At 34.1% G+C, this 24,081-nt stretch overlaps 1 protein-coding gene across 16 annotated transcripts in view; it reads right to left on the reverse strand.

Annotated features, from left to right (window-relative positions):
• CCDC91 (coiled-coil domain containing 91) overlaps positions 1 to 24,081 on the reverse strand; it is a 395,073-nt gene that overhangs the window by 244,254 nt on the left and 126,738 nt on the right. For 12 of the 16 annotated variants that reach the window (XM_061417532.1, XM_061417523.1, XM_061417531.1 and 9 more), the window contains exons 4-6: positions 5,048 to 5,208; positions 3,625 to 3,828; positions 848 to 952 (exon numbers count right to left, since the gene is read on the reverse strand). In XM_061417532.1, the coding sequence (XP_061273516.1) occupies positions 848 to 952; positions 3,625 to 3,828; positions 5,048 to 5,208 (470 nt within the window). Of the gene's footprint in view, positions 1 to 847; positions 953 to 3,624; positions 3,829 to 5,047; positions 5,209 to 6,076; positions 6,166 to 8,483; positions 8,555 to 8,638; positions 8,750 to 24,081 lie in introns of those variants that run through there. The other 4 variants (XM_061417535.1, XM_061417524.1, XM_061417525.1 and 1 more) reach the window with 4 other exon arrangements.

The following is a 24,081-nucleotide window of genomic DNA, read 5'->3' on the forward strand; positions in this document are numbered from 1 at the left end:
TAAAGTAAAACAATTGAGGAGAAAGAGTCAGGGAAAAGAAGGGAGAAGGGACGCAAGAAAATGAAGGGCCTTGCAAACCGTTTTAAGGACTTACTTGACTTTTAGTTTGGGTGAGATGAGAAGCCACCGAAGGTTTCAAAGCAGAGAAATGACATGAACAGCTTTAACTATTAAACAGATCACAGTGGCTGCCATGTAGAGAATGATCTGTAAGTGGGCAATGACAGAAGCAGAAAGATAAGTTAGAACAGAAGATACTTCAGTATTCCAAGGAAGAAATAAGGGAGGCTTAGAACAGGTTGGCAGCAGTGACCATAATGATAAACAGTCGAAACCTGGATATTGTGAAGGTAGAGCCAATAGCTAAAGGAACAGACTTGGAGTAAGTACAAAAGGAGTAAATCTGGGTTTCAGCTTTAGCAACTGGAAAGACAGAATCGCTATTTACTGAGACGAGTAAGACTACAGAAGAAACAAATTTGTTAAGGAAATGTGAGAAGAGGAGACTGATTACATTTATGAAAAAGATTAAATATATCAGTTATTTTCAAATGTAATCACAATATGAAAAACTGCAATGTGCAATTTCCAAATTGAGAAAATCATCAGAAACAGAATATTTTAGGCCAGATTGAAACTCAAGCAACTAACCTTCACAGCTTCTCAGAGACATCTACTTTTCAAAATGGCATTTATCATTGATTTCATCAATATTAGTCAGTATTTTACATATTTAAGCAACTATCTGATCCCTCACTCATAAAGCATTTATTGAGCACTTTCTGAAATTACATATGACATGCTTCATCAAAAGGCCTACATATTAAATTTTTAATTCACTGTTTACCTGAAGTTCTTTGTATCTATCTTGAAAAGAAATGGCCTCTTGCTCTTTTTCTTTAAGGAAATCTTTTTCTAAGATACTATGTTTCTCCATCAATGATTCCACATCCTAAAAGAAAAAAACAAGCATAAATTGTGTAATATTTATGGCAAAAAATAGACTCTGATTTTTCAATGACACAATAGAAAATATTTGGAAAGGAAAGAACCCACAGGAAGTATGGTCTTTAAATTTCAACAATATAAAATGTACGCTTAACTCCCATTTCCAGACCAATACCAAACACTAACATTAACACTAACCTTGATATAATACTAAAAGCATTCATGCTAAATAAATACACAAAAGCATTTAAGCTAACTATAAACAACATGCTACTTCAACATATTGTACAGAAGACAGGAATCAAGACCATCCCGAAGGAAAAGAAAAGCAAAAAGGCAAAATGGTTGTCGAGGAGGCCTTACAAATAGCTGTGAAAAGAAGAGAAGCTAAAGGCAAAGGCGAAAAGGAAAGATCTATCCATTTGAATGCAGAGTTACAAAGAACAGCAAGGAGAGATAAGAAAGCCTTCCTCAGCAATTGATGCATAGAAATAGAGGAAAACAATAGAATGGGAACCACTAGAAATCTCTTCAAGAAAATAAAAGATACCAAAGGAACATTTCATGCAAAGATGGGTACAATAAAGGACAGAAATGATATGGACCTAACAGAAGAAGATATTAAGAAGAGGTGGCAAGAATACACAGAAGAACTATACAAAAAAGATCTTCACGACCCAAATAATGATGATGGTGTGATTACTCATCTAGAGCCAGACATTCTGGAATGCGAAGTGAAGTGGGCCTTAGGAAGCATCACTAGGGACAAAGCTAGTAGAGGTGACAGAATTCCAGTTGAGCAATTTCAAATCCTAAAAGATGATGCCGTGAAAGTGCTGCACACAATATGCCAGCAAATTTGGAAACTCAGCAGTGGCCACAGGACTGGAAAAAGTCAGTATTCATTCCAATCCCAAAGAAAAGCAATGCCAAATGCTCAAACAATCACAATTGCACTCATCTCACACACTAGTAAAGTAATGATCAAAATTCTCCAAGCCAGGCTTCAATAGTACATGAACCATGAACTTCTAGATGTTCAAGCTGGATTTAGAAAAGACAGAGGAACAAGAGATCATCATAGAAAGAGCAAGAGAGTTCCAGAAAAACATGCACTTCAGCTTTTTTGATTATGCCAAAGCTATGACTGTGTGGACCACAACAAACTCTAAAAAATTCTTTAAAGAGACAGGAATACCAAAACACCTGACCTGCATCTTGAGAAAGGTCTGGAAGGAACAGGAAGAACTGGACATGAAACAGCGGACTGGTTCCAAATAGGAAAAGGAGTACGTCAAGGCTGTATGTTGTCACCCTGTTTATTTAATTTATATGCAGAGTACATCATGCAAAACACTGGGCTGGATGAAGCACAAGCTGGAATCAAGATTGCCGGGAGAATTATCAATAACCTCAGATATGCAGATGACACCACCCTTACGGCAGAAAGTGAAGAGGACCTAAAAAGCCTCTTGATGAAAGTGGAAGAGGAGAGTGAAAAAGTTGGCTTAAAACTCAACATTCAGAAAACTAAGATCATGGCACCCGGTCCCACTACTTCATGGGAAATAGATGGGGAAACTTTGGGAATAGTGACAGACTTTATTTTTGGGGCTCCAAAATCACCACCGATGGTGACCGCAACCATAAAATTAAAAGACGCTTGCTCCTTGGAAGAAAAGTTACGACCAACCAAAACAGCATATTAAAAAGAAGAAACATTGCTTTGCCAACAAATGCCATCTATTTAAAGCTACGGTTTTTCCAGTAGTCATGTATGGATGTGAAAATTGGAGTATAAAGAAAGCTGAGTGGCGAAGAATTGATTCTTTTGAACTGTGGTGTTGGAGAAGACTCTTGAGAGTCCATTGGACTGCAAGAAGATCCAACCAGTCAATCCTAAAGGAAATTAGCCCTGAATATTCATTGGAACGACTGATACTGAAGCTGAAACTCCAATACTTTGGCCACCTGATGTGAAGAACTGACTCACTGGAAAAGACTCTGATACTGGGAAAGATTGAAGGCAGGAGGAAAAGGGGACAACAGAGGATGAGATGGTTGGATGGCATCCCTAACTCAATGGACTTGAGTTTAAGTAAACTCCGGTAGTTGGCAATGGAGAGAGAGGCCTGGCGTGCTGTAGTCCATGAGGTCGCAAAGAGTCGGACATGACCGATCCTCTGAACTGAACTGACCTCAACACATACTTTCCATAAACTTGCTCAAGTCTTTTTATAGAGACATTTGTAGAAAAGAGAAATAAGAACACACATAAATAACTTACTAGAACAGCTGTATTTCTAAGTATTCTGTCAAATATTGCATGATGCGTGACTTCTCTAAAGACAAATGAATAGTATAGTACAAATCTTCTAATCCACATACAATTGCAACACTATGTACTTTCAAAATAAAGAAACCCAAAGGAAAGCATTCATTAGGAAAACAAAAAAATCTAGTAAAAGTCATTCATATCTTTAAAAGTATATATTTATGGCTAGAAATTTCTTATCAAAGGCTTTTGTAAATGATAGACTCATCTAACCGATTTAAGCATATCACAAAGTCCATAACAGCTTTTCCACTGATGAATTTGCAATCAGAGGTTGGGACTATATTGTATTTCAGAATATGTAATTCAAACATTTATTTTTTAGGTAAATGTAAATATACCTTTTTAATTCTTTGTTTTTCTTCCTCAGAAACTTTGAGTTTCATCTCCAGAGTTGAAATTTTCTGCTGAAGCTGTATGTTTGATACATTGGCTCCAGGATCCTCAGAATCATCCACAAGAGCAATTGTTCCATTACTTTTCTCATCAGTTAAACCCAATGGAAAAAGTGAGATATCCAGATGAGTGTGTGTTGATTGCTGAATCTAAACCACATTAAAAAAAAAAAAAAAAAAAAAACACACATACACACACAAGAGAGGAAAGTTTACACTGTACCAAGAAAGAAATAACCCAAAGAGCACTAGAAACCACATTGGAAATTAAGCTGTAGCAAAGGTTCTGAAATTATTTCACCCTTTAAGTAAATCAACAGAAGACCTCAAACTGTTACAACAATCTGATCTAAGAAAGAAAATTTTCTCTAAACTTAAAAGTTTAAGGTTTTTATTATTTTCCAAACAAAGCACTAAAAAACTTAAAACTTTTTTCTTATGTTGAGGGTGTATAATTAAGTATAGAAAATTCTGACACTCACAAGTTCTTGAATTTACACACACATTCAGAATTTGCTTATCTATTATATTATACATTAGAATTTGAAATTAATCAATAATCTTTAATTGATCATCACTTTCTAGTAAAGATAACAGGTGACTCAAGATTGTATATAGCACTTTGGAAATCTGGACTAAGTCCAGCATCTAGCACAAGGCCTGGATCAATAAGTAGTTGAAAGAATAAACATTATGACTGCTATATTTTTGTTTTTAATCTAAAATTGAAATGAATACTCTAATACTTGAAAACATATTTTAAGTTCCCCTGAAAGAGAAATATTTTTTTTTTTAATTTTTTAAGATTTATTAACTTATGTATGTATTTATTTTATTTTATTTTTGGCTGCACTGGGTCTTCATTGCTACATGTGGGCTTTCTCTAGTTGTCGTGAATGGGGCTACTTTCCGTTGTGATGTGCGGGCTTCCTATTGCAGTAGCTGCTCTTGTTGCAGAGCATGGCTCTAGAGATGCAGGCGTCAGAAGCTGTGACTCCTGATCTCCAGAGCACTTGGTAGTTGTGGTGCATGGGCTTAGTTGCTCCGAGGCATGTGGGCTCTTTCCAGACTAGGGATCAAACCAGTATCCCCTGCAGCAGCAGGTGGATTCTTAACCACTAGACAACAAGGGAAGCCCCAAGAAAAAGTTTTTTGTAATTATTTTCCTTTTTGAAATTCACGATGTCCATGCAAAAGTAAGTCTATTTTAATAAATAAGATATTCAAATCATATTTTAGTAACTAAAGCTATTTGGACACAAAGAGTATCTACAGGGGAAAAAAAAAGGGAAATCAGGAAAACTTCAATTAAATTAGTATGCAATTTTTTAAGTAGGAAAACTTCCTATAAAAATTTGCTTGTCTTTACCTGTGCTTTAGGAATAGTCTGACTGCCAATGCTGTTATCTGCATGTGTATTCTCTGGTGATGCAATGATGGGCTCAGAAGAGAGGCAGCCAACTGAAGGGGAAGTGTGGTCATGGTCCAATACAATCTCAGGAGAAGCTGGAGAAAGATGGACTCCAGACACTGCAGGAAAACAAATAAACCAAAAAAACGTATTAGTAAAGGGAAAATAAAGAGCAATTAAGGGGAAGAAAGAGAGTAGAGGGAAGGAAAGGAAACAGGACAAGGAAAGTAAAAGCAAAGGATAGAAAATGAGGATTCTATGATAACTTTTCAGGGATTGTTATCTAAGATCTAAAACTAGTGTTTCTAAATTTAACATGACATTTCCATGTGAGACCCAGGCAAACAAAACAATTTAATAGAATCTTAATGTTTACATACTAATACATTACCACAGGGGTCCATCTGCAACTCAGAAATTATTTAACTTTATTATTTACCTATTCAGTTAGTTACGAAAAGCACTAGAATGCCTACCAGTGCCAGACACAGGCACTAGGCACCTAGAAGACAGCAATGAGCAGGACATGCATCCACGTATTGTGACTTTATGACCCAAGAGGCAAATCAGATGAATTAGTTATTACCAGAGCTAAGGGGAAAAAGAATGACATTACAATAGTTAATCTACTGTCTCTGGGTTAATTTCTTCTTTTACAACAACATAAGATTTTTTTCATATTAAGGTCAATTTTTGTTTGTTTCCACAGACAAATAACGGTGAAATGCAACTCTGTAGTTAGTTTCACAACAAAACATTATTAGATTGTAATTAGAGTTCAAGCACAAAGGTCACAAAAGGAAAGCCAATTCCAAACATGAAATGAGACAAAAATATTGATGACAGCAAAATAAACAGATTATTTTCTAATGTCCCTTCTCAGAATTCAAATACATTTGTATATGTGTTTTAATGTTTAAGAAGAGAAATTAAATCACTTTTAAGAGTAATTCATTTATCTGTTTTGACTGTCTAAATTATAAAGACCTTTATTCCACATTGGCATCAGTAGCAACGTCAGCGAAGCTCTAGCATAAATTCTGGAAGGCAGCTCACAATGGCAATTGCATTTTTCCCTGAAGAAAGACATTTTTAAGGTCATTAGGTATTAAAAAACTAAAGACTGTATCAATTTTTTATTGGTACCATACAGAACTACTTAACTATCTTATATATGCTTTTACTGTATATCTATATTGTATTTTTCAAATACTGTGTGCCATACTAGGTAAGGTATCCTTGTTTCTCCAACAAGCATTTCACTATTTTAACTAAAACACACACAAAAAAAACCTGTAATTTTAATTCACATTTCTACTTGATGTATCTTTTTCAGAAATTATTTTTTCTATCCTTCATTATTCTATATGCTAACAGATTTCCCTAAAATGTCAAAATATTCTAACTTCTAATTTTAAATTAAAATCGCAGCACTGTTTATAATAGCCAGGACATGGAAGCAACCTAGATGTCCATCAGCAGATGAATGCATAAGAAAGCTATGGTACATATACACAATGGAGTATTACTCAGCCATTAAAAAGAATACATCTGAATCAGTTCTAATGAGGTGGATGAAACTGGAGCCTATTATACAGAGTGAAGTAAGCCAGAAAGAAAAACACCAATATAGTATACTAACGCATATATATGGAATTTAGAAAGATGGTAACAATAACCCTATATACGAGACAGCAAAAGAGACACTGATGTATAGAACAGTCTTTTGGACTCTGTGGGACAGGGAGAGGGTGGGATGATTTGGGAGAATGGCATTGAAACATGTATAATATCATATACGAAACGAGTTGCCAGTCCAGGTTCGATGCACGATACTGGATGCTTGGGGCTGGTGCACTGGGATGACCCAGAGGGATGGTATGGGGAGGGAGGAGGAGGAGGGTTCAGGATGGGGAACACATGTTTACCTGTGGCGGATTCATTTTGATATATGGCAAAACCAATACAATATTGTAAAGTTAAAAAATAAAATAAAATTTTAAAAATAAATAAATAAATAATTGTTGAAAACCTACCATGCCCTCTTCTAGTTGCTGACTTATTAACAGAAAAAAAAATTATACTAAAAATATTACTAACTTTTTAAAGGAATGACAATAGGTAGTGAAGTATAGTAAAAAGGAATACAGCCTTATGATTAAGAGCATAAACTTTGAAATTATATTGCCAAAATAAGTACAAAACAATTGGCAAATTTGCTTAACTTCCTTCAGTTTGCTCATTTGTAAAACTGACATAGAGGTGATGATGAGGTTTTAATTGACTAAAATATGTAAAGCTCTTAGCACTGTGCTGAAATTACCTTCATCATTACTTCAAATATTGTTAAAATCTGTTGGACAAGTATGTTTACTTCTGGGTATAAAAGGTTCAAAGTGTATGGATAGGTTTCCCCAGTGGCTCAGCAGTAAAGTATCCGAGGAACCTGAGGCTCCTGCATCTCCTGGACTGGCAGGCAGATTCTTTACCATTACGCCACCTTGGTGTCCGGAGACTGACTGCAATCAAGAGACTTGGGTTTGATCTCTATGTAGGGAAGATCCCCCAGAGAAGGAAATGGCAACTAACTCCAGTATAACTTGCCTGGAAAATCCCATGGACAGAGGCTGGCAGACTACAGTCCATGGGGTCGCAAAAGTCAGACACAACTTAGCGACCGATACCACCATGCATGTTATTCATATATATATCAATAACGTAAGACAAAATGTCACATTGTCATGAGTTAAATTCTCACTCTGTAACTTTATATGTTCAAGTATGCCATGTTAAGAAAAGAAAGAGGGAAAGAGGGTAGAATAAAGGAAGTAAGAGAAAGGAATGAGATAAATAAAGGAAAGGAAAAGGGAGTTTGAGGGAGGAAAGTACGGAGGGCGAGGAAGCACCCTCACATTCACACTCCAATAGTTACCACCACCTTCTCACACTGTCCCTTCACAACCAAATTTCCTTTTTCTTTCAAATCCCCGTCACTCCACTAGACTCATAATTTATGATATTAATTTTCCTTTCAGCTATTATTAAGTTAAATGAACATTTCTTATTTTATCCTTCATTTACTCCAGAGCACATAACACTAATGACTTTCCCTTTTCCTTGAAACTTTTCCTTTGGCACCTATATCCTAAATTCCTGGAGGAAGGCATGGCAACCCACTGCAGTATTCTTGTCTGGAGAATCCCATGGACAGAGGAGCCTGACAGGCTACAGAGTGGGACATGACTGAAGTGACTTAGCGCACACACACACACACATCCTAAATTCCTTCTAGTATTTTGACCTTTTTTCTTGTTTTTCAGACTCTTTTCCAGTCAATCTTAATTTCACTGTTTTTTACACCCTCTAATCTTCTCAGTATTCACAATATTCTTACCAGGTTCAGAAGTTCTTATTTAAATAATCATCTATAAGCTAACGACAAATGATTCACATCTCCAGCACAAACCATTCTACAGACCTCCTGATCCAGAGGCTCACCTAACCACCAGACCATTGCATTGAGCTGTCTGGTACATGCATCACACTTACCCATTATCTTACATAAGCCTGCTTTATTTCATGTTAATAGTATCCCAAAGAAATATTTGCCCAACACAGAAATGATACCACTAAGTGCCAATTTCACTCCAGTCACACTGTGCTACTTACTGTTCCCTGATTAACCCACACTGTTCAGTACCTCTGTGACCTCACAATATTGTTGCTTAAGTAAAAGCCACAGCTGTGGAATCAGAATGGGTTCAAATTTGAACCATAACAACTTATTGTTATGCAGCCTTGGGCAAATTACAAAAACCTCTATAAGTCACAGTTTCCTCTTCTAAAAATGTTAAAATAATATCAACAAGCTTTTCCAGGAATCTTTTTACCTACTCCATTATCCATCCAGTCATAGTACAATTTTAATTTTCCACTGTAAAGACATTACACATTTCTCAGAAATAAAGAAAACATTACATATCTATGGTATACATTTAAAGCAGTGTTTAGAAAAAACATGTAGAGCCTTGAACACTTCAGTCAATTTTAAAATGAATTAAATTTCTATATCATAAACTAAAATAGAAACAACACAGAAAACCTTAAAAGCATGTAAAAAATAATAAAGACAATGCAGATGTCAAAGGTTAAAAAAGCAGATCGAATTAATCAAAATCCTGACATTCTAAGAAAATTAAGTAAACAGTAATTAACATATTAACTTATAAAAGGAGAAAAGTACAAATATAAAAATTAAGTCACAAAGGTAACATAATAATTAAAACAAGAGTTTTTTTTTTTAATCCTAAAATCCTCTAAGACTTCTAGGTAAATAAATTTGAAAAATCTGGATATAATGGGCAAGTCTCCATAGAAATATAGTCTATAAAAGATGACTGGATTAAAGCCAAAAAATAATTTAAAAACATATATTTTCTTGGGGAAAAAATAAAATTATAAGCCAACTACCTTATAGATAAGGGCTTCCCTGCTGGCTCAGACTAGTAAGAATCCACCCGCAATGTAGGAGACCTGGGTTCAATCCCTGGGTTGGGAAGATCCCCTGAAGGATGGCTTATCAACACACTCCAGTATTCTTGCCTGGAGAAATCCCATGGACAGAGAAGCCTGGTGGGCTACAGTCAGTGGGATTGCAAAGAGTTGGACATGACTGAGTGACTAAGCAGACCCTGTAAAGTATTTCAAGAGAATTTCTAACAAAAATTCAAAAAATGAATTATCCCAATACTCTAAAATTATTACAGAGCATTGAAAATGAAGGAAAACTTCACTAGAGTTATATAATATTAACATAACATTGATAGCCAAGCCTGATAATAATAATTAAAAAAAAAAACAGAACAATAAAGATCTTTAGAGTATTTAACTAAAAATAATTAGGTAAAAGTTTTAAATAAAATATTACTAAACATAATCTAACACCATATTGAGAAAATGATATGCAATGAATGAGTTTGATTTGTTCAGGAATGCAAGGATAGAGAATTCATTAATATAACACTCTATATATTAATAGACCTATAGAGAAAAATGGCAAAACTAACACTGGAAAAAAAAAACACTGAAGAAATAAAAATCAGTGCATAATTTCTTATGGTAAAACATACAGACCTCAGTCCTAAGGTAATCATGCTAATTAAAGGAAAAAACCTATAGGTATTTCTCCCAAGATCAGGATTAAGACAAGGATGCCTACTATCTCAATACCACTTAATACTGCACTAAAGCAATGCAATTAGACAAGAGAAATTAAATAGAAGCATAAAAATAAGAAAAGGAGGAAAACTACCTCATGCTCCTACTAACTCAAACAATAAACACATTCAGTAAAGTAGTAAGATATTAACTTAATGAACAGAAGCCAATAGTATTCATATGTAAAAACAATAACTATCCAGAGGATATGGTGGTAGTGAAAATATTATTTTCCATACCAACAAAGAAGATAAAATACTTAGGAATACATTTAGCAAAAAACATGAGGGAAACTTTAAAGCATTTCTGAAAGACTCAATGCTAGATCTGAACAATAGAGATTCTTCTGATTAGATAGGGCAACTAATCATCATAAAGATGTCAGTCTTCTCTTAGTTAATGTATAGATCAATATAACTCCAGTAAAAGTAGATATTTTTTTATAATGAAGCTAGACAAATTGACTTTAAATATTACATGGAAAAAGTAAAAATGCAAAAGGTAAAAAAAGAAAAAGTATTAGGAGGATACTTGCCCATTACTAAAATAAACTAAATTGTAATAAAACATACTACTGACCTTGTTAAGATATTCTATAATAAATTATGTTAAAATAAATAATAAATCCTTTATAATTAAGACAGTGTATTTACACAAAATACAAAACATGGTCTACAGGAGAAGGGAATGGCAAACCACTCCAGTATTCTTGCCTTGAGAACGCCATGAACAGAATGAAAAATATACCAGAGAGTGCAGAAATAGAGTCATGTATGTGAAATATAAATATATGACCAAGTGGCATTTCAAATTACTGGGGCAAACATGGGCTTACTAATAAACAATGCCTGAAGAACTGATTAGCCATTTGGAAAACAGTGAAATTAAACTCATATCTCCCATTATAAACAAACCAAAAAAAAAAACCAAAAACAAAAGCAACAAATTGATTGGGGTTCTAAATAAAAATAAGATCATATACGTACTAAAAGAAAATATAAGAGCATGTAAGAAATGGCTAACTAGGACTCAATTCCAGACACAACAAAAGAAAAGATTGACAGTGACTATAGAATACACAGAAATATTTTGTCTATCAAAAATCAACTTAAATAAAATTTAAAGATAACTTACAGAATACAAACAGTCCTTAAATACATGAAAAGATATAGATGCACGCATCTACTCATTTGTCATAAAGGAAACATAGAAAGGATAAAGCAAAAATAAAGAGACTGGTAGGTGCAAGAGAGGTGGAATGAAGTGGAAAGACACAGAATTAAACAGTAGGAAGTACCTCTTCCCTAAAGGTAATTTCATAATATGTTTCTGAGTTCTGCAACCATATTAATGTTTCACATACTCAATAAAATAAAACTAGAATCAACAGGCAGAGGAATAGGGAAACTGAATCCTAAAATGGAATACAAAGAACAACAATCAAACCGTATTTCAAATAAATAATAAAACAGCATTACTAAGGAAAGGGATTGGAGGGTAGAAGGTGAGAATCAAATGTTACTTTAGAACACAGTACTTTGCCTATATTGCCTCAGTAAAAGAACAACAACAACGAAAACACTAAATAAATTATCAGGAGAAAAAGAGAAAAGGGAAGAAAAAAGAAGAGAATGAAGAGGAGGGAAAAGAATAAAGATAAACATGACAAAATGTTAATATTTGAAGAAAGTGAATGAAGAGTATGGAGGAATTATTTGTCTATTTCTTGCAGCTTTTTCTGTAATTAAAAATAAAAAGTCAAGAGGAATGAGCAAAAATGAAAAATATATAATAGGAAAGAAATTAGTCATGAAGGGGAAAATAGTTTGTCTCCGACAAAAGTCTCCCCTATGCAAAACTGCTGAATACAGACTTGGTATCACTGAAAACATGTATAAGAATACTCCTAGCAATACTGACACCTGCGTATCTGCTGACGGTCAAATGATTAAATGAGCTGTGGGATAATCATAAATTAGAATATTTTATACAAGTGAAAATAAACATAAGTATATACAACAACATGGGTAAGGCTTGAAACATAACTTTGGATTAAAAAAAAAAAAAACTGCAAGAAAATTTGCACAGTATTAACCCATTTCTACTGGTAGCTCAACTGGAAAAGAATCTGCCTACAGGGCAGGAGATCCAGGTTAGATCCCTGGGTCGGGAAGACCCCCTGGAGAAGGAAATGGCAAACCACTCCAGTATTCTTGCCTGGAGAATCCCATGGACAGAGAAGCCTGGTGGGCTACAGTACATGGGATTGCAAGAGTCAGACACGATTTAGCAACTAAACCACCACCAACAACCCATTTCAAGGCACATAACAAGTAAAACTATATATATATAGATATATATACACACACACATATATATAAATGTCATATATATGTAATACATATAAAAAACTTTTTTTTTTTTACAAAAGCAAGTAAATTATAACAAAAATTTAAGCCAGAGTTTCCCTCTGGGGAAAAGTACAGGGACAGGACAGGGTTGTTACAGTTAGTCATGTTCTAATTCTTAAGTTAAATAGCTAGATTCATGAGGCAAAATTTTAAATATAACAAAAAAAATAATTACATATGCTTTAAAATATAATTCTGAAGATCTCTTGTTTCATTGTCCTTCCTTGTTACAGTACTCAAAGTGCATGAGCTGTACCCTCTCATTGACCAAAATTTGCTCTGGGTAAGTAAGAGAAGAAAAAACTCTAATCCAAATTAAAGACTGATAGTGACCAATTAGGCTCCCCCAATGGCTCAGCGGTAAAACATCTGCCCACAGTTGCAGGAGATGCAGGTTCAATCTCTGGGTCTGGAAGAACCCCTGGAGAAGGAAATGTCTACCTTCTCCTGAAAAATCCCAGAGACAGAGGAGTCTGGTGAGCTACAGTCCATGGGGTCACACCGATTCAGACACGACTGAGCAACTGAGCACAGCACACAGTGTACTCAAAGAAATGATGCTTTAGTGAAAAGATATCAAGGATCAGTAAAAGATCAATAAATATTAGATCTGGAGGTGAAAATCCTTCTAGCATCCTACTAATCACATCAAAACTTATTGCAGACATCAGTAAAGTTGAACCTAAAATGCCTAGAATTTACATGTGCATTCAACTTATGAAAGATTAGGAAAATTTTCAGGAATATTTTTAATTTGATAATATAAATGTTTGCTGAACATAATTCATATCCTAGTTTAAAAATTAAATGAGAAAACAAATGAGTAGTGCTGCAAAAGAAAAGAGAATATAAAAATGTTACCCTTTAACCAGAAACTAGATTTTTCAGTTAGGCCTACTATGCTACAACTCATATATTCTCACTGAATTTTAGATGACTATGCAAAAACAGCAATTCATCCTAAAAAAAAAAAAAAAATCTACATTTATAAATACTGTACACATAAACATACTCTAAACGTAATGCAATAATATAGATGATATACATATTTATATGTTTGTTCAATGAGAATTTTTAAACATAATAATGAAAAAATATGAATTTCAATATGTGAAATATAATTATCTTCTCATTTAGCTGAGAAGTTACAATTTTTAATGTTTCAAACTGCTGTAGGCTTCTTTGGTCTATTGAAAGTTGACTGCTGTAAGTCTATGCCCAGAATCTTTAAATTCACATCAAGTGTACGCAACAGCAACAATTTCCATAAAAATTCAGCCAACACTTTTCAAGAAGTAGAGATCTACAATATTTTCTCCAGGTATTTTGTCTGTTCGCTTGCTTTTAAGTCTTAAGCAAGACTCAGTTCAGTCCACTTCAGTTCAGTCGCTCAGCCGTGCCCAACTATTTGAGACTCCATGGACTGCAGCACGCCAGGCTTCCCTGTCCATCACCAACTCCCGGAGCTTACTCAAACTCCTGTCCATCGAGTTGGTGATGCCATCCAACCATCTCATCCTCTGCCATCCCCTTCTCCTCCCACCTTCAAGCTTTCCTAGCATCAGGGTCTTTTCCAATGAGTCATTTCTTCGCATCAGGTGGCCAAAGTAAGCAAGACTACAGACACAAATTGCTTCATTTCAAATGAGAACTTCTTGTTTTTCTAAGAATTAAAGGATACAAGGTCATCATATATTCCTTTAAAGCAATAAAGTTAATTAAAATTGCAATGAATGACAGTTCCTCATCTTTAACTTTGTAATGGTAATTAGCATAGTCATTGAGCATATCATTTGTCATTGGCAGACCTCTTCTAAAACACAAAAATAAAGCACATTAAGTCATAACACCACACAAGCAAAGAAGCACTAAGTTTCCAAATAGTATGCATTTTTTCCCAGTAATTCTGCCTGTGGTCAACTATATTTTGTTTACACAAGCATAATAACTCTTGCAAAGTCTCAACAAGAAATAGGTGGAATTATCTATGCACTTTTAACTATACTCAAAAAAATCTGTTTATATCTGTTAATAGTTAATTGAAGAGTAGAATACTAATATAATGATAATAATTTTTACAACTTTTAACATAGAAATGATTTTTGATCTTTAATTTCCAATTAAAGATGTTCTTACCCAATCAAGGGCCCATTTTTCAACATTCTTTCATTTATATGAAAAACAAAGGATATGTAAAAAGTGAGGAAATATGGGAAATATTGAGGTCAGGAGGAGAAGGGGGCAACAGAAGATGAGACAGTTGGATGGCATCACTGACTCAATGAACATGAGTTTGAGCAAACTCTAGAGGATAGTAAAGGACAGGGAAGCCTGGCATGTTGCAGTTGATGGAGTTACTAAGCATTGGAGACAACTTAGCAACAGAACAACAAAAAATGTGAATTGAAGAAAATCTAAACAGCGTATCTAAATATGAAGATGGTAACAAGTACAAATAAGTGGATAAACTTTTTTAACTGACAAAAAAAAAAAAAAGGGTAAAATTTGCTGGTTAGAAAAGTATTTTCTCTCTATAAGAAAGGTTCCCTATAGGAAATACCTCTTGATTAAAAATCTAATTGGTAAACATAATTTAATGGATTCAAGATGTATCTAAGATACCTGATAGAGATTTAAAGAGAAATATCAGTTCAGTTCAGTCACTCAGCCGTGTCTGACTCTTTGCAACCCCATGGACTATAGGTCACCAGGCTTCCCTATTCATCACTAACTCTGAGAACTTGCTCAAACTCACATCCATCGAGTCAGTGACACGATCCAAGCATCTCATCCTCTGATGTCCCCTTCTCCTCCTGCATTCAATCTTTCCCAGCATCAGGGTCTTTTCCAAAGAGTCAGTTCTTCGCCTCAGGTAGCCAAAGTACTGAAGCTTCAACTTCAGCATCAGTCCTTCCAATATGTATTCAGGACTGATTTCCTTTAGGATTGACTGGTTTGATCTCCTTGCAGTCCAGGGGACTCTCAAGAGTCCTCTCCAGCATCACAGTTCAAAAGCATCAATTCTTCAGTGCTGAGCTTTCTTTTTAGTCCAACTTTCGCATCCATACATGACTACAGAAAAACCATAGCTTTGACTAGACAAGACCTTTGTTGGCAAAGTACTGTCTCTGCTTTTTAATACGCTGTCTAGGTTGGTCATAACTTTTATTCCAAGGAGTAAGCAACTTCTAATTTCATTGCTGCAGTCACCATATGCAGTGATTTTGGAGCCCAAGAAGAGAGAAATATATAATACCTTTAAAAACTTGAGGTTGAATCATAAGAAACAGACATGTTACTTTCTTAATAAAAGGGGCAGCACATACATGATTAAATTTTCATCATTTTAGTTATTTTCTATTACACTTCAAAGTGTTCTATAAATAAATGCTCCATCTCTACTTGATTAATTGAGGAATAATAGTGTTTCTCTAAGGGCTGTTTAGCAAACACTAATACATACCAAAAATTTCAGTGAGTACTTTTTAGAATTACACAGATGACTAAAGAAAAAACTCTTCCAGAAAATTGCAGAGGAAGGTAAACTTCCAAACTCATTCTATGAGGCCACCATCACCCTAATACCAAAACCTGACAAAGATGCCACAAAAAAAGAAAACTACAGGCCAATATCACTGATGAACATAGATGCAAAAATCCTTAACAAAATTCTAGCAATCAGAATCCAGCAACACATTAAAAAGATCATACACCATGATCAAGTGGGCTTTATCCCAGGGATGCAAGGATTCTTCAATATCCGCAAATCAATCAATGTAATACACCACATTAACAAATTGAAAAATAAAAACCATATGATTATCTCAATAGATGCAGAGAAAGCCTTTGACAAAATTCAACATCCATTTATGATAAAAACTCTCCAGAAAGCAGGAATAGAAGGAACATACCTCAACATAATAAAAGCTATATATGACAAACCCACAGCAAACATTATCCTCAATGGTGAAAAACTGAAAGCATTTCCTCTAAAGTCAGGAACAAGACAAGGGTGCCCACTTTCACCATTACTATTCAACATAGTTTTGGAAGTTTTGGCCACAGCAATCAGAGCAGAAAAAGAAATAAAAGGAATCCAAATTGGAAAAGAAGAAGTAAAACTCTCACTATTTGCAGATGACATGATCCTCTACATAGAAAACCCTAAAGATTCCACCAGAAAACTACTAGAAATAATCAATGACTATAGTAAAGTTGCAGGATATAAAATCAACACACAGAAATCCCTTGCATTCCTATACACTAATAATGAGAAAACAGAAAGAGAAATTAAGGAAACAATTCCATTCACCATTGCAACGGAAAGAATAAAATACTTAGGAATATATCTACCTAAAGAAACTAAAGACCTATATATAGAAAACTATAAAACACTGGTGAAAGAAATCAAAGAGGACACTAATAGATAAAGAAAGTATGTTGTAATTTCTAAAATAGAAAGAGAGAGGTAAAGTCTCTATAATCCATAGCTAGCATGGTCAACAAAAATTCGTATCTTATAAATACAACTTTTGAACATGCAAATGAAAAACTGCTACTTACATCACCACTGATTCTTTATTATCACAGCAGGAAGAAAACCCCGCAGCAACTACAAAAGAAATAAAAACGGAAACTAACAAGATACATTAACAGTGCCCTCAACTAACAAGAGGGCATTGTCTGAGTCTTTTAAGTTGGAAGAATATGTAAGAAATATTTCAAAATCACACATCTTTAGACCAAGTTACATTCCAAAATCTGAGATTTCTTTTTATTTTATCTCTTGGTCATAGGCAAACATATTCAAATTCTAAGCAATTTCCCAAAAGAAAGAAAAAGACTGCTATTGCAACTTAAAGCAATATATTAAGGTGTTATGCTAAGATACTTTTTCCTTCCTCAGTCTATGGAAACTGGCTACTTAAGACTTTCTTTTAGATACCAAAAGTAAAGGGACCAAAAGCAAAATGGCCAAGCAAACTGAACTGCAACAAACTAAAAACTATTAAATAGAAAATATTTCCAAACCATATATCTCAAAAGGGGTTATATTCAAAATATATAAAGAACTCAATAGCAAAAAAATTTTGATTAAAAAGTAAGTATAAGTTCTCAATAGATATTTTTCTCTTTTTTTTAGTTAAATCTTTTTTTAAATTTTATTTTATTTAACTTTACAATATTTTATTGGTTTTGCCATATATCAAAATGAATCCGCCACAGGTATACATGTGTTCCCCATCCTGAACCCTCCTCTCTCCTCCCTCCCCATACCATCCCTCTGGGTCGTCCCAGTGCACCAGCCCCAAGCATCCAGTATCGTGCATCGAACCTGGACTGGCGACTTGTTTCATACATGATATTATACATATTTCAATGTCATTCTCCCAAATCATCCCACCCTCTCCCTCTCCCACAGAGTCCAAAGGACTGATCTATACATCAGTGTCTCTTTTGCTGTCTCGTACACAGGGTTATTGTTACCATCTTTCTAAATTCCATATATATGCGTTAGTATACTATATTGGTGTTTTTCTTTCTGGCTTACTTCACTCTGTATAATAGGCTCCAGTTTCATCCACCTCATTAGAACTGATTCAAATGTATTCTTTTTAATGCCTGAGTAATACTTCATTGTGTATATGTACCACAGCTTTCTTATCCATTCATCTGCTGATGGACATCTAGGTTGCTTCCATGACCTGGCTATTATAAACAGTGCTGAGATAAACATTGGGGTACACGTGTCTCTTTCAATTCTGGTTTCCTCAGTGTGTACGGCCAGCAGTGGGATTGCTGGGTCATAAGGCAGTTCTATTCCAAAGAAGACATACAGATGGCCAATAAGTACATGAAAAGGTGTTTAGCATCATTAATCATCAAGGTAATGGAAACCAAAATCACAAATGAGATACCATCTGTTAGAAGAGCTATTATCAAAAATGGAAGAAATAACAAGAGTTGGTAAGGAAATGGAGAAAAGCAGCCCCTTGTGAACTACTGGTGGAATGTAAATTGATGAAGATGCTATGGAATACCATATGGAAGCTTCTCAAAAAATTAAGAAATGAATTATTGTATGATGCAGCAATTCCACTTCTGGATTTTATCCAAAGAAAACAAAAATAATAACTCAAAAGGACATGTGCACCCATGTTCAGGGCAGCATCGTTTATAATATTGAAAATATGAAATCAACCTCAGTGTCCATCAATGGATGAATGGATAAAGAAAATGTAATACACACACACACACACACACACACACAGGAATATTATTTGATCATAAAAAAGAAGAAAAGCTTGCCATTTGCAACAACATGGATAGATCTTGAGGGCATTATACTATGTGAACTAAGTCAAACAAAGACAGATACCTTATGCTATCACTATATAAGGAATCTAAAAACAAACCAAGGAGCACATAGATAGAGTAAACCAGTGGTTTACAGAAGCAGAGAGTAGGGGAAGACAAAATGGGCGACTGGGTATAAAGGTTCAAATTTCAAGCTATAAAATAAATATTCACAGGTATAATTTAATATATATATTAAATATATACAAATATATATACGATGACCATAGTTAATAATACTGTATGGTATATTTGAAAGTTGCTAAGACATGAAGTTTTACAAGTTCCTTACCACAAGAAAAAAAATCTATAGGTATGTATGAGCATAAATGTTAGCTTGATTTTATTGTGATCATTTTTGCAATATATATACGCATTACATCATTATAAGTATAAAACTGATATAATGTTACATGTCAATTATACCTAAATAAAAAAGAAAATTTAAATCTCATTACAATATGATAAGAAACTTAAGGGAAAAAAGTGGTGGTCTTTCAGGGACTCCTTTATCAATTCACTCATTGAAAACACAATTATAGAGTATCACTATATTCAAGACACTATGCAATGAAAGATACAACACAAATCCTTTAAATTAGAAATTGCACCCTAAGACAATCACATCGGTACTAATACACAAATAATAATTATAATAAAAATATTATATTCACCTTAAGAATATCACACTAGTATTAAAATAATAAATATTAAACCTTAGTGGTTAAATATTTATAGTGAGTGAGACTTGCCATTGTTTGTAAAGTTGATATCACTGTTGGAACATCTCAAATAATAAATGATTAAAATAAAATATTAGTATACCAAGTTACGACAAACCTAGACAGGGTATTAAGAAGCAGAGACACTACTTTGCTGACAAAGATCCATATAGTCAAAGCTGTGGTTTTTCCCGTAGTTATATATGGATGTGAGAGCTGGACCATAAAGAAGGCTGAGAGCCAAAGGAAATCCAAGAGACAGGAGTTGGATCCCTGGGTCAGGAAGATCCCCTGCAGTAGGAAATGGCAACTCACTTGAGTATCCTTGCCTGGGAAAACTCCATGGACAGAGGAGTTTGGCGGGCTACAGTCCATCAGGCCGCAATGAGTCGGACGTGACTGAGCAACTGAGCACAGGCACACACATGCTGCTCAAGGTAGCTGTTTAACAAACTAATCTACTCAGGAGGACTTATTTAGACATTCTTTGGAAGTAGTGTATATCAATATTTAAATATAGTAAAGAAAGATAATCATTCCAAGACAAAGAGTAAAATTTGACTCTCGTAGAGATACAAAATGAACACATGTGAAAGATTTTATTCTGCTCATACAATGAAGGAACCAGGCAAAGCTCAAAGGAAAAGTTAAACTAGCACAAATTGATAGGGAGTAAAAGAATGCTAAAATGAACTGCAACCAAAAAGGAGAAGGAAGACAACTGGAATTTTACCCAACATGACAGAATTTACCTGTGTAACAGTTACCCATGACATATAAATAGCTGTAAAATATAAAATAGTCCAAAGACAAGGAACAGGGCTAGAATCAGATAATCCTTAAATTTATGCTGAATGTACACAATGCATAGTTCCACTAAAAACCATTTTTGTCTACATGACCAAAAACAGTAGCTCAAATTTCTGTTTAGTGAAATCAAGAAAGGGGAGAGAACTGTCATTGACTGAGTATATAGTTAATGCCAGGCATTGTGCAAAATATTCTGTTTGTTAGCTGATTGTGTCTGTGTTAGTCACTTAGTCATGTCCGACTCTTTCCGACCTCATGGACTGTAGCCCGCCAGACTCCTCTGTCCATGGAATTCTCCAGCCAAGAATACTGGAGTGGGTTGCCATTTCATTCTCCAGGGGATCTTGCCAACCCAGGGATTAAACCTGGGTTTCCGGCATTGCAGGCGGATACTTTACCATCTGAACTACTTGGAAGCCAGATGATTAGATACTTAATAATAATAATCATTTTATAAATGAAGAACCTAAGGTTTCAGTTTTAACTATTATGTCCCTGACCTCATGGCCAAAAGACTGTCAAGATCAGAATGTCTATTTGCTTCAAAGGCTCAGTCTGTATGCTAAAATGATCAAAAATACAAGTTAAAATCATGTAGGATTTGAGGTTTATGTGTATGTAAACAATGAAAGATACAGTACAAGGAAATGAAACATACACCATCTAACAGTACAAGTATAAAGTAAAAAAGAGATGAAAACTTAAGAATTTAATAAAATTCTTATTATCCTCAATAAAGTATATATTTACATGACACCAACAACAGAAGCTACTATTCTGTTATTAAAAATCTGGCTATCATATGTACAATAATTTAACAATGTCAATTAAAAGAATAAAGACAAAACAGCAGTCCTCAAATAAACTCTTAACTATATACTATTGACAATGAAAAGCAAAACTAATGAAGTAAAACTAAAGCTCACTTCTGCCCTCTGAGTTAATCAAATGGCCAAGCTAATCTAGTTACAAAATGTGAATGTCAGAAAAATGCAATTCACAATTCTTTCTTTCTTTCCTCTTTCTTTAAACCTTCACTATAAACTCTGCCACAATTTCCTTTCTCTATACAGTGTGGAGATTATATGCTATTCTTTTTGTTTCTGATGTGTACTATTCTCTCATCAATAGCAAATTTCTTTTATTCTCTGAAAGAGCCTTTACTATTCTCTTCCTATATACCACTTCTGCCACAAAACTTTTTAAAACATATGTTAATACTTTTGGTTTAATCATTGTTTCTTGAAGTCAAAATAGTTTTTCTTTTCTTGGTTATCTAAATCATAAAATAGAAATATCAATTTAAAATTTTCCATAGCAACATACTGACTGGTTTCAGTAGATTACAGCATGATTCCTACTTGCAAGAAGCTAGCTCAGCCTCCTAAGATGAAATAAATGGCCCCATAATAATTCTCAGAGTTTGTGCAAAATGAATCATCATTGTATACAAATGGAACTGTTCACTTTTCCTGTATTCAAGTCTGAAGCATCTATATTATTCTAAGCAGTATAGTATATTTAAATATTCCCATTAAAGTAATGTAGTATCTACATGATTATGTGTGTAATACATACATGTATGCGACTTTCATAAACTTTATAAACACCAAAATTTTTAACAGCAGCAGACTAGTCTACTTTTTATCAATATGATGAATACACTATTAAGAAAAAAAAAAAAAATTTACCACACCAACATATTCTTTACAGAAAGATATCTAAAGCTATATGTCCTCAACCCAAAGTGGAGGTCATTATATCTTCTTTATCAGTAATTTAAATACAATAGGAGCTATTAGACACCTAAACTCTTAGAATTACCTTCAAGAAATTTTATAGGCCCAAATCTAGATGAACTATGTGGCTTAAATAAAATTCTCTTCTCAGTTTACCCATTAAAATTAATGAACCATGTGGTTAAAATAAATTGAAAATAGTGTACATCTTGCAGTAGTTCTCAAAACAAAAATTAAAAGAAAAGGAATACAACTTCATCGAAGTAATGTCTGTCACAAGAGTGCAATGAATCATCTAACTAATACTTCTTAGTAAGCATAAAAGACAAAACAAAAAATGAAATTTTTAATAAGAAACACTAGTGCTGAAAAATCTTATACTTTAAAAAAAAAAACCCACATAGAATGGATGTGAACCCTTAACAATTGTTCATTTAAGAGAAACAACAATCTAAGGTTTAGAATATTCAGTATTTAACTCACTAAAAAATAAATTAATTAATTAACTGCAACAAGAACTTACATCTAGAATTCATAAAAATAAAATACAATTGGCTTGTACTTCCTTGATGAAAGTTCACTTTACTATCTATGAATGAATAATTTGGAAAAAGAAAACAAAATCTGAGATCAGAAGCACATCAATGCTTTTAATGCATATTTCCTAGCCTCAGTGTTCTTAATGGAACTCAAGCCACTCCTCCAGAGTATCCAAGAATAAACAACATCTAGGCTGCAAAGAACAAAGGCCTTTATTTGGGGTCTGATGAACTACAACTCACAAGGCACAGATTCAAGTAAAACCAAAAGAGTGTTCTAAGGAAGAAAAGAGTCAAGGTCTTATAAAGGCAAAAGGCCACACTCTTGACACAAGAAAAGAAACATTTGTCCTTAATGAGTAAGCTGTTACCAGTTGTTTTAGGGTAAAACTCCAATACATATCTTGGGTTTCTGGCAGATGTTCTAGATTTTACCTAGGCTGAAATATGCATAAGCCACACTTCTTCAGTGGCCTCCCCACTCCAGTTTAGAGAGCAATCTTAGCAATACCAACTCCATTTAGATTTTCCTTTCTCAAGAGAAACAGAACAGAGAAGGAAAAATGAACCTTAAGAATTAGATTTATACCCCAGTTCTACAGTGGGATGTAGGGGGTAGAACTCAGTACCCCAAGGCAGACAGTGGGCCTTGATTTCTTCATTTATAAAAGGTAAAAAACAAAACCAGCCTCTTTTTCAAAAAACAAAACAAAAAAAATTTATGATAATCAAATAATATAATGACTGGGGAACTGCTTTAAAAACTCAAGTTACCAGAAGAATCATCACCTAAGTGATCAAAACACACAAATATGCACAATCTTCTAAATAAGAGAGAACTATTCCCAAGCCAGAAAGAGTGAAATACAAAATATTAATTTATCTAGTTAATATATTTAAAAAAATAAAACAATCAGAAAGAAGATAGGTTTTAGTCAGAAACTTAAAAGGAAAGAGAAATATTAGCAGAATTCATGTATTATCCAGAGAAAAGGACACTTAAATCAACATTTTAAACTATTCCACTCCTCTTGCCAAAACCATTTCTATAAAGTAAAAGAAACATGCTACCTTACCATAATATCATTTAACTCAATTTATGTAACTCCTTTTATTCTAGTTCCGTGTTCACCACACACTGTGTGATCATAATGTGATTTACCGTTTGTTCTGCTTGAGGAAGACAACAGACTCTGA

The sequence above is a fragment of the Bos javanicus genome, chromosome 5 (genome assembly GCF_032452875.1).
Source record: "Bos javanicus breed banteng chromosome 5, ARS-OSU_banteng_1.0, whole genome shotgun sequence".
Classification (NCBI taxonomy): Eukaryota; Metazoa; Chordata; class Mammalia; order Artiodactyla; family Bovidae; genus Bos; species Bos javanicus.